This window comes from Euprymna scolopes, chromosome 12 (genome assembly GCF_053919585.1).
Source record: "Euprymna scolopes isolate OS-2025 chromosome 12, ASM5391958v1, whole genome shotgun sequence".
Taxonomy (NCBI): Eukaryota; Metazoa; Mollusca; class Cephalopoda; order Sepiida; family Sepiolidae; genus Euprymna; species Euprymna scolopes.
In genome coordinates, this window is record NC_136493.1 from 7,687,093 (window position 1) to 7,699,163 (window position 12,071).

The 12,071-nt window shown below is 36.6% G+C and overlaps 1 protein-coding gene across 2 annotated transcripts in view; it reads left to right on the top strand.

Moving 5' to 3' along the window:
- LOC145291160 (dipeptidase 1-like) overlaps positions 1-12,071 on the top strand; it is a 227,126-nt gene that overhangs the window by 82,709 nt on the left and 132,346 nt on the right. For both annotated transcript variants that reach the window (XM_080136687.1, XM_080136686.1), the window contains exon 3: positions 11,015-11,150. In XM_080136687.1, coding sequence (XP_079992813.1) covers positions 11,015-11,150 — 136 coding nt within the window. The remainder of the gene's footprint in view (positions 1-11,014; positions 11,151-12,071) is intronic.

Sequence of the window (12,071 nt, forward strand, 5' to 3'; positions counted from 1 at the left end):
TGACATGCAGAAGTTCAAGTGTAACGTAAACCGACATCCTGCTGCCCAACTCCCTACATAGTACCCCTGCAGCTTATGTCACTGATAGCAATCCCTACATCAAAGTAGCAATGTGCCTTGTTTGGGGTGAAAATGTAATAAAAAAAAAATTTTAACAAATTTTCCATTGTGCGGACTTTCTTTTTGCCTCCTCATTTTAAATTATTTTTTTTTAATTGACGTGCACACTAGAATATTTCAATTAAAAGTAAAATATGAACAGGTAAAATTATAGAAGAATAAAAGGGCAATCAAATGAGGTATACGTTGTTGCAGTTTAAGAAAAAATTCCATATGCAGACTTTCTTTTTGCCGCCTGTATATATATATATATATATATATATATATATATATATATATATATATATATATATATATATATATTCTTGAGATTTTATAAGAACGTATATTTTGAAGTATATAGGTGAATGTCTACATTTTTTCTTCATTTTCTTACACATGTTTCCCATCATGATGGAAAATAATGTATTTAGTTCATCTCGCAGAATCGAAAGGGTGTCATAAAAATTAACACATATTTCGAAAACTAAAATAGATAAAATAAAAGGGATAGTATTTAAGAAAGACGAAGAGAATAGTAAGTCAGAATTTGGAAAATTTACTTTAAAGATAATAATCAGAAGAAAACAACATCCCCGTCTCATAGAGAAATATGCACCAACACAAAGAAGTTATCAGGCTGTCATATTTGTTTTGATGGCAGGTCGCAATACAAATAGAAAACAGCACGGTCAGAACATGATAACTATCGAATAATATGCATTATAAAACGTTTTATGGGGTCTTTTCAAGGTAGTGCGTAACAGGTTCACCAAATATTTGTATAATCGTTGTAGTTAGTGTCTGCCCATGTTTTTAGATACGCAAAGGGAATAATCGCTGTTGACAAACCAGCATCAATGGGTGTGTGAGATTGTGTTCCACCAATGTGTGTGTGTGTGTGTGTGTGTGTGTGTGTGTGTGTGTGTGTGTGTGTGTGTGTGTGTGTCTGGCATTCAGTGTAGAAACCAATATGTGTGCATGGTTGGCTTTTTTTTATTTTACTTCAGTCGAAGTTCTCAGAAATTAAGGGACCCACGACCTGGAGCTAACATTTGAACTCTATATGAGATACATAGATATCCGAATGTTCCATTAAAGTTCTTTATCTCTCAAACACCGGATTAATAAAGAAATTCGTTTTGGTCTCTTGATCTTACTAGATTACAGGACAATAATTAACCTAGTCTGGTGGAGTATCCAGCTTCGTGCTATTACTTGAGGTAACATCACATGGAGAAGGTGCACCATTCCTCGTAAAAGCTAATGTGGGTTAGCCATAGTAAGTAGATCTTATTTGGGCAGGAATACTTTTTGATTTTGAATATTTGGCCAGGGATTACTTTTAGGGAAAAGTATCCTCATGCCAAGTTGTTCTGACAAAACCCTGTACAGAGAGACATTAGACACTCGAGGACAGTGTTTAGTAGGCATTCAACTTCTCTGCAGTAGCCATTCAATTTTTTCCCTGTATGCATTAAAACCAATATGTATGCGTATGGCTTTCAGTGTAGAAAGCAATATATATATATGTGTGTGTGTGTGTGTGTGTGTGTGTGTGTGTGTGTGTGTGTGTGTGTGTGTGTGTCTTTCATTATAGTGTTATGGGAGGACATTTTCCTCATAAAAGTATTAAGCTATTGCAATTTATTATTACATAATATAAATGTATAATTATTGCTATTTAAAACATTACATTAAAATTAGAATATAAAAATATCGTTTTCAGAGTTACTAGAGAGTTCAAAATGTTCTTTTTCGAGTGCTTCTGGAATGTTCTAAGTTATGGTGCAATTTCTCTCAGGCAAAAGAAATATTGTTATTAATTCTCAATAACCTGGTCTTTCTTCTAAACGTAAACAAGACTGAATTTAAAACTTACTTATCGCCCTTAGACGATTTGTAAATATTTTTGTTTTTTGGGTTTTGTGTACAATAAATACTTTTTTAGTTTTTTTATGCCGCATGTTTAATATCCCTAAACTCAAACATGTAACAATAGAAACCAATATATGTGCAAGTGTGGTTTTCAGTGTAGAACCGAATAAGTTTACGTGTGTGATTTTCGCACTGGTCTTATGATCTGGTTGTTTTGATGATTAGTATTGGCGAATGTATAGCGCCAACAGCTATTAGCCGGGGAGAACTCTGCCGAGAGGAGTTGACAATTGTTTCGTTGTCTCTGCCTATACCTCTATGTACCGTCCCTGTTTATATCTCTATGTACCGGCTCTGTTTGTATCTCTATGTAACGTCTCTGTTTATATCTCTATGTACCGGTCTGTTGATATTTCTATGTAACGTCTCTGTTTATATCTCTATGTACCGTCTCTGTTTATATCTTATGTACCGTATCTGTTTATATCTCTATGTACCGGCTATTCTGATAGCTCTATGTACCATCTCTGTTTATATCTCTATGTACCGTTTCTATTTATATCTCTGTGTATCGTCTCTGTTTATATCTCTATGTACCGGCTTTGTTTATATATCTATGTACCGGCTTTGTTTATATCTCTATGTACCGGCTTTGTTTATATCTCTATGTACCGGCTTTGTTTATATCTCTATGTACCGGCTCCTATTATTAATCTATGTACCGGCTCTGTTTATATCTCTATGTAACGTCTCTGTTTATATCTCTATGTACCGTCTTTTTTATATCTCTATGTACCGTCTTTTTTTATATTTCTATGTACCGTCTTTTTTTATATCTCTATGTAACGTCTCTGTTTATATCTCTATGTACCGTCTTTTTTTATATCTCTATGTACCGTCTTTTTTTATATCTCTATGTACCGTCTTTTTTTATATCTCTATGTACCGGATCTGTTGATATTTCTATGTACCGGATCTGTTTATATCTCCATGTACCGGTTCTAAAATCCAAATGGAAATTGCTAATACAGAAGCTTGATCTAGTTTGTTTGTTTGTTTTTTTTTGGGGGGGGAACATTTGAAATGTAATTGCGTGAGTGTAAAATATTTCTTAGACTTGTTGTCGGTTGTTACTCTTTTTTTTACCTCCAAACAAGACGTATTGCCACTTGGAATGTAACAGGATAATATTTGGGATCATATCTTAAAAGGGACTATGTGAGGAGTTGAGTAGCAAGATGTCTGCTAATATTACATTTAAACTTCTGAATGTTAGTACAGTTAGAGAAGCCGGAAAGAGGAAGAGAAATTTCAAGTCTTGCAGTCAGAAGAAAGATGCTACTAGAGTAGAATGCTTTTCGACATGATCTAGAGGCCGCAACAGTGAAGTGGTAGGATGAGATTTTGCTACTTGTCGGGTTAATCGAGAGTATGTACGTTTTTTTTTAGGCGGGGGGCATTCTTTCTGTAAGTTCATCAGAGCACATTCCAAACAACAGGTACAGAGATGCAACATTGCGGCGATGGAACATGAGTTGATTTGGCCAATAGTGCATGGCTTATTAGATTTGAAACGTATTGTAAAAGAGGGAAAAACTAGTGACAGATGCACCAGCTCAGGTGTGAAAACAATATTCCATTCAGTGGCTAATAATGGCTTTGTAATGATACAAGATACTCTCAGGTGTGAGTAATTTTCTAGCACGGTAGAGGGAGCCCATCTTCTTCGCAGCACATTTGGCAATGTCCTCAATGTATTTGTTCCAGTTCATGTTGCCTGTAAATATTAGGCCGATCAGTTTGAACGATGAGCTTTCAATTAGAGTGTTTCTAGAATATTGGGATTTTTGTTTGTTGGGGGTGAAAATTGAATAAAAAAAAAAAAAAATATTGACGACGGTTTCGTTTTCTCTGTTTATGTCGCTAAGGAGAGGCTCCAAAATCGGTCTGTTTTTCGAGTAAAACTTGTTAGTGGGTATTTTAAAGTTAACTATGTGAACGTATAATATTAACAATCGATTCTTTTTTCTGATGTTCTTTAATTGAATAGTTTTAACCGATCGCCGTGGAGACGAGTGGGATGATTCGCCTGATCACGCTGGACTTTTCCAACAGCCTTGGTTTATTAATGAGGCGTCGCACCGAGGATCATCGTGAATTGATTTGGCTTCACGAGCATCTCTCCATCGCCACGATTTGAGGAAACGCCTTCAGTCTGCATTCGGCATATCAAGCCGCAAAACATCCAATAAAATATCCTATTTGCATATTAGTTTTAAAAAAAAATGTCATTTCATTAATTATTATTCGTTGTTGAATAAATTTTATTAATAAAAAAAAAAGTAATGACATTTTAAATTTAAATTTTACCAGCGAATAAATTTTTAAATTCCTAGAATAATCTGAATGCTTTTTTTTATAATTACTAGCAGGGAGATCCGACGTTGCCTGGGATTGAATGCAGATGAATAAATGTTTCATACTATACTTTTATTGCTATCGAAATTGGTGAAATTGCCCATTTTTTTATCGATTCGATTGCCTGTTCTATTTGGGAACCCACCACGTTGCACGGGGAGAAAACTTCACATGTCTCCTCGTAGTGATTTAGTCCACAGTACAATTCTATACAGTGGACATTGCACTGTAGAGAACATACTGATGCTTTTATAAACTTACATTACTATAAAGGCTTGAATGAACGTTCATAATTCAAAAGTCAGTATCATAATTCAGTTGTATTCATTTCGAACGCGCCCCTGTCTTATCAAAGATGATTCACATATATTTTGGTTGGACTGGATGTGTGAGTCTACATGCTAAGGTTCACAATTACATCCTGCCGAGGCTGGGTTCGTATGTTGCCATCAGTTCATTTCCCCATTTTCCAAAGTTTTCCCGAACTTTCTCAAGAACCTATGTATTTTATATGCCTGGTTCTTCTACTTGTGCGGTGATAAAACTTCTAAAATGCATTGTAATAATAGACTTTATACGGTGTTAACTTTGTTTAAAACTAAATTGCTCCTTCGATTTTTCGATTATTGATTAACGATTTTCGATACTTAACAAAGGTATTCGATAAAAAAAACTACCTAAGAACACTTCCAGACACATAAAATATATTTGTGTGAAATTTTATAAAATAGACCCAGCCGTTTCGGAGTCAATAGGGGACTCTTTATCTCTCTTTCACTCTCTCACACACGCGCACACAAACGCACACATAAAGTTCCTTTTATATACCTAAAGATTTTCACAAATAATTGAATGTAGAATGAATTGTATTCGTTTATTTTATTTGTAGTTTTTACAATTATTAGAATAATTTAAAAATTTAGTTTATTTTTATGATAAAAGGCTAACGTGTACGCGTCTGTAACGCTAAATGCTACCCCGCACAACAGCTCGACGTTCGTAAATGTTGTGTGCCGCGGCTTTGTTCGCCATTGTCTTTCTTGTGGCCATATCGTCATAGTCTCTCACACTGGTGACTGTCGAAGGGAGTAGACGTGTTCACAAGTACAAAAATGAAATAAACACGGAGAAACAAGAAAAAACACAGACCCTGGTGTTTCACATATATGTCAATTTGACTGTGTGTGTCAAAATTCTAAGATTCACATCTACGCCATGTTCAGACTGGGTCCGTTTGTTGCTGTCAGTTAATTTCCCCATCTTTCAAAGCTTTCCTGACTTGGCCCAAGCCACGACCTGTCTCTAACTGTAGTCGAAGTCCAACCGAACTCTCAATTCTCACTGTCGTAAAGTTCCACCTCATGACTGTCGTAAAAAGCTCCTTGATTGTCTTTAAGTTCAGCTTTGTCGTCTCTATTGTTTCCCTAACTTACAGTAACCCTCCCCTAAAATACGTTTCTTAGTTCAATGTTCTCAGCCTATCGGTCATTCAATCTCTCGAAAACTTTTCACACCTTGAGTTGAACTTCACCCCTGATTCCTTTGTCTGACTCACCCTCAATTTTTTTCAAAATTTCCTACCCTTCAAAGCACTCAACTGCCTCAGTTGAGCATAGTGCCACACGGGTTGAGATGGCGTCATATTTCCTCGGTGTAAATTACCACATTAATAATTACACGAACTGTTGCAAACGAACAAATAAAATAAAATAAAATAGCGTAATATATATATATATATATATATATATACATATATATATATATTTCATTTAATCACATAGATTGTATAATATATAATTTTATGCGTAAATTTTCAGTATTTACTTAAACAGTGCCCAGTACATAAGTAGAGCTAGGTAGTAGCCTGACGAATTCTCACGGGGATGAAACGCGGAATATGCTGTGTAGCTTAATTGCCATATATATTTTTCATAACTTCCTATATATATATATATATATATATATATATATATATATATATATATATATAATAGAAAAACATAATAATGGTGATATTAAATACAAAGAAACCCAAACAAAACACCGGAAAGCCACTATAAAATTCAAAATTTATTTACTACAGTATTAATTCAAACTGATGTATTTTGCACGTTTCAAAATAGAACTCCCCATATTTCCTCCTATAACACAGAACAAGCAAGGTAACATACAAATATGCGTGCAGGAGGTCGCCAAGCTATTCAAGAACCTAGATTCCAGTAAAGCAACTGGCCCTGATGGCATCCCAATTATAGTGTTAAAAAAGCTTCAACCAGAACTTGCTCCCATACTTACGAAACTATTTAAGCGCTGCCTTAAGGAGAAGTGCTTTCCGACCCCCTGGAAGACCTCATCAGTTTGCCTTGTATTTAAGAATTCAGGTGATAAGTCCTCTCCCTCTCAGTACAGACCAATAAGTCTCCTGTGTGTTATGAGTAAGTTGCTGGAATCCATATTAAATAGAGAAATAGTCAACCACCTCAGCAGGAATAACCTTCTTAGTGACACACAATATGGTTTCCGCTCTGCAAGATCTACCGCAGATGTGCTGACGGTTATATCCCACAGGATTAGTGAATCTCTTGACAAAGGCTTCCTTTCTAGGGCAATTGCTCTTGACATATCAAAGGCCTTCGACAAGGTATGGCATAAGGGTCTACTTCACAAGATTTCCAGCTACGGTATAACTGGAAATGTTTTCTCAATCATTAAATCATTTCTCTCCGATAGATTCATAAGAGTAGTGGTAGATGGACAAAAATCGGAGGCCTGCAATATAAATGCTGGAGTCCCTCAGGGGTCAATCCTAGGCCCAACTCTCTTCCTGATCTACATCAATGACCTCCTTAAACACATACTTAAATCATTCGTTGACATCTATGCTGATGACACGACAATCTACGGCAACACATCAAAGGCTGTAAATGACAAAGTTCTCTCTGATTCTCTCTCCTCTGATCTCGAGGGCGTTGTTCAGTGGAGGAAGATGTGGATGATTACCTTTAATGCATCCAAAACCAAACTCCTATCCTTACATCATCAACGCTCTGATCCCCATCTGGCATCAATTGTGATAGATGGCTCTCGTCTGGGTGAGGCACCGTGTTTTGACAAGCTTCTGGGTTTGACCTTTACTCCTGATCTGAAATGGAACACGTACATCAAGTCTGTTGGCAAGGTCGCTGGAAAGATGGTGGGATCCTTCTACCGCTCCAGAAGATATCTCACTACTGATGCAATTCTCTATCTATATAAAAGCCAAGTACGTCCAAGGATGAAATACTGTTGCCATATCTGGGCAGGAGCTGTCAAAAACAGCCTATCATGCCTTGACAGAGTACAAAATAGACTTCGTGGTTTAGTGGGGGATGCCCTATTCTCTACCCTGCAACCTCTCTCCCACAGAAGAGACGTTGCAAGCCTATCCTTGTTTTATCGTTATTTTCATGGCAGGTGCTCGTCTGAACTCCAATCCCTGGTCCCCCCTCGCCAATCTTTCACGAAAAACACCCGTCTAGCTGAATCCACTGTGAAAAATTTCCCCCACTCTATATCTGTGCCTAAATCAAAACGCGGATTCCATGAACAAAGCTTCTTTCTTAGAACTGCCCGCCTGTGGAACTCTGTTCCGTCTGCCTGCTTTCCTCCGGACTACAACTTGGATGTCTTCAAGTCCAATGTTAACAAATTCCTAATGAACCGCCCCCCTATTTAAACACTTCATCAAATCTCCACACTAACGTAATGTACTTGCAATAACCCTTATCCCTGAGTTACTTCCGGGACTTGATAAGTGGTGATCACGGTGTAAAAAAAAAAATGAAGGGGTGATTATTTTCTGGAAATATAATGCTATACAAACCCATGCATCAAGTCATACATTAGAATAAGTAAGATTGTATGATTACAAAAAAGTAAATAAATACTATAATATGAATAATAAAAGAGACGAGTCGTAAAACTCCTTTCATGTCCAAACATTTCTACGCAACAGAAATCTCTTCACCAGGTTTCTGGTACTAGATTTGACTTCGACAAGAAGACCCTAGAATCATACATGACAACCGCCGTTACACGTTGAGTAAAATAATGTAATACGCACACATGCCTTAATTTGTGCATGATTTTAGCTTGAATTCCACAAGAAACTTGTACTTCGCTTTTGTATATCGTATTCTGCTTTCAATCAACTTATTCCAGTCACACATCCCTAGCAAAATCACCGATCAGACGTTTTAACATGTTTGCTTGTTGTTGATAATTGGTTTTATGGTAGTAACAGCAATTATGAGACTGCAGAACAACAGTAGCACTGAAATCTTGTTGTTTACGATTTTGAATCATCCTTAATTTCTAAGCTCGGCGCTGGTTGATGCAAGAGTTTAACTTTTTTTCTGGCATGCACATCAGATGCAAATTCTCAGTCGAGTTGAGTACACAATAAGAGTTGATAAAGGGGAGCGTCAGCTAGTATCTTTTCTTTTTTTTTTTTTTTTTTTTTGCTCAGGAGACCACAATTGACTCATCAACAGTGTTTCTACCAACCCCGAAGTTTCTTTAGTAATACGCAACAGAATCTTGTCACAGGGTTGCTGGCACTAGATTCGACTTCAATAAGAAGGCCATAGTATAATACATGACAACCGCCGACACACGCGAGATAAATAATGTAATACACACATGCACACACCTAGACACACCTTTCTTTACAAACAGGACAGTTATATTATGCTGTACTCAGAAAAATAACAATGCTTTGATTTAAAAGAAATATAAATCAGCTTTATTGTGGATGTCGGTGAATTCAGAGAGGGTGGTTTGGGCTTGGGTGTTGGCTGGCGGCACACTACTGGAATTCGCTTTCTCTCTTTCTCTCTCTCTCTCTCTCTCTCTCTCTCTCTCTCGCCAAAACAAAGCAAAACTGCTCTAAACACAGTTCAATTTTATGTTAGGTACTTTGCTGTAACCTTTTTGATTGATTCGTATCTTGTTTGATGGCGTTAGATTACGATAAAACAAGTTCAATAACCAGGACGAATCATTCTCATTGTTTTCTTTTTTTGCGGTTCATTCTGGATTCTTGGGGTTTAGGTACAACCGACCATGATTATCTAACAATTCATGCTTCCTTCATATATGACCTCCTCCCCTTTTCCTACTAACGAGACATTTATTTAACAACACGCGGACTTTATAACATTTTGTTTTCGTCCATACTCGTGGACGTATTCCTTTTTGACACCTTTCTATTTTTATTAACATTTTAACGTTTTAAATGTTAGAATGGGGTTTTGTCTAGTTGTTGTGGTCCAGAGGTGTCACTAAAGAAAACACAGGCACGAATATCCGTTAGACCAGGTCATTAGTAGTGAAACAAAACAGAATATACAGAATATACCATGAAAGTACACAGGCCTCACCGAGAGTCGGTCGGTACATCTCGGTCTATTTATACAGTTCGGAATACTTCATATCTTGTGCACCAGTGAGTCCCCACTGTAGGAAAATCATAACTTACTTGGCTAGCATGTGTGTGTGCTTCAAAGGGTCGGCCGTGTAAAAAAAAAATGGTAAAGAAAGTTGATTGGCTGGTTGTTTTTGTTTTACGGCATATCAACCCTTTTCAGGTTATTTAATGCCGAATCCAAAGATTTAAGAAAAAATTTTTAATAGAATATATTTGTTTTTTTCAAGTCAGTTTCTATTTAACCCATAGTTGGAACCCTTACATGTACTACCACTCCGGGTCAGAGTGGACCTGGGAGCAATGGCAATTATAGGGTGGCTCCACACACCACAAAGCCCGCAATCTGGGGCCTCACCATCAGATATAGTTTTAGGTCATATCCAGGACCGGTAAAGAAAGGCTAAAATGGCGACACCCAGTTGGTTTTATGGTCGACGGTCACGTGGGCGACGCAGACTATCGCCGTTTATATGCAAATGAGACTGGTGAATAAAAACTAGCGTGAAGCGAACAGGAGACGATTTTTAAAAAGGTGTGCGTGGTACGTAATCGTGTGCAAGTCAACTTGAAAGAGTATCGAGTTTTGAGATTGGAAGTTTTGACAACGGAGTATGGAGTTGGAACGCTATTCTATATTTTTACACGATTTTCAAATATTTCAACATGGCGGTTTTACGCTGATTGATGCATAACGTTTATTGGTAATTACTTTTGGAACAAATAAATTGGCAGAAAAATAAAATTGCCAATTTTGGAAGAGTAAAAAGTTTGTGCAATAGATACCTTACACTTCCAACGCTGGTAAATTTAATTTTACGTTAATTTATTTGTTCAGACAAAAACTCACCAATTTACGTTAATTTATTTGTTCAGACAAAAACTCACCAATTTACGTTAATTTACGTTAATTCAGACAAAAATTCGCCAAGATTTCACTCACGAAACAAATAAGCAACCATGCTGAATTTAATAGTGTGCCAAGAGTCGTGTCACATTTATCGTTAAATTAAGTTTAACCCATTGTTCTCAAAATAATGTTAAATTTAATTTATCTATGCAAAAATATGATGTTTTGAAATAATGCCGATTGATATTTTTAAAGATTCGCTTAAAGTTGATATTAACCAAAGATTCTACTTTTTTGTCTTTCAGACACAATGATTTACCTTATAAGATCCGAATCGAAGGTACAGTTGGAACTATTGATCTAAATTCCCGATTGGACAAAATCTTTAACTATTCGCACACGGACATTCCACGCCTTCGAAAAGGAAAACTGGCAGCTCAGGTGAGATGATTGATTGTTTACACCTATCGCCGTGTTCATGGGAACCCCGCTCAGTGAAATCCCGTAAGATTTTAGAAATCATTATCTATTTAAAACTGTATGACTTGTAAGCTTACCAAAGGCTTATTTGCATTCATAGCATTATTCGGCTGTCTGGGGAATTATTTTTGGTTCGGTGTTTGTTAAGATTTAATTCCCAAAAGCATCAGAGGCGGAAACTCCGAGTCGGATTATTTTAAGTTCACTTTCCATTTCTGAATAAGAAATTCAGCTTTTGAGTCAGAAGTCGAGAATCGGCAATTTTTGTCATGAGTTATAGTTAGGGAGTCGAGCATTTCTGTAAGAAAGGAAAGTTGTATATTTCTGAAGGAGTTGAAGTCGTTAGTAAGGGATCAAATGGTTTCAAGTGTCGGGGCTATAGGTTGAGAATTTTCGTATGAGTAAGCAGTTTGATCAGAGTTTTTTTTATTTTATTTATTTACTTTTTCAAACGATTCTCCATGTCTGAGTTTGGGGTGTTGTATTTGTTTTATTACATTTATCTTCCCGCAAATTTATCATTATATCGTATGAATCCGAAGATTCTGTTGTTGGCATTGGTTTCCCCGATAAGTTTATAGTCAGAAATCTTTCTAGAAAGATATCGGGTACTTATGGGAGAGACCATATCAAGGTTGCCAACATCCTAAGTGAATTTGATTTTTGTAGAACAAACTGGATTCGAACTTGGAACACCCACACTGTCTGTCTAGTTAACCACTGACCACCGTCACCTCCGTCTCTGCAAAGTAAAAACATATAGATGGAACTTGACGCAACTGCACCCAAATAGATTACACACGTTTTATTCACACGGTAACAAACGAAACAAAGACAAATAACATAACATACAATGAAATTGTTTTACTCACTCTCACAAAG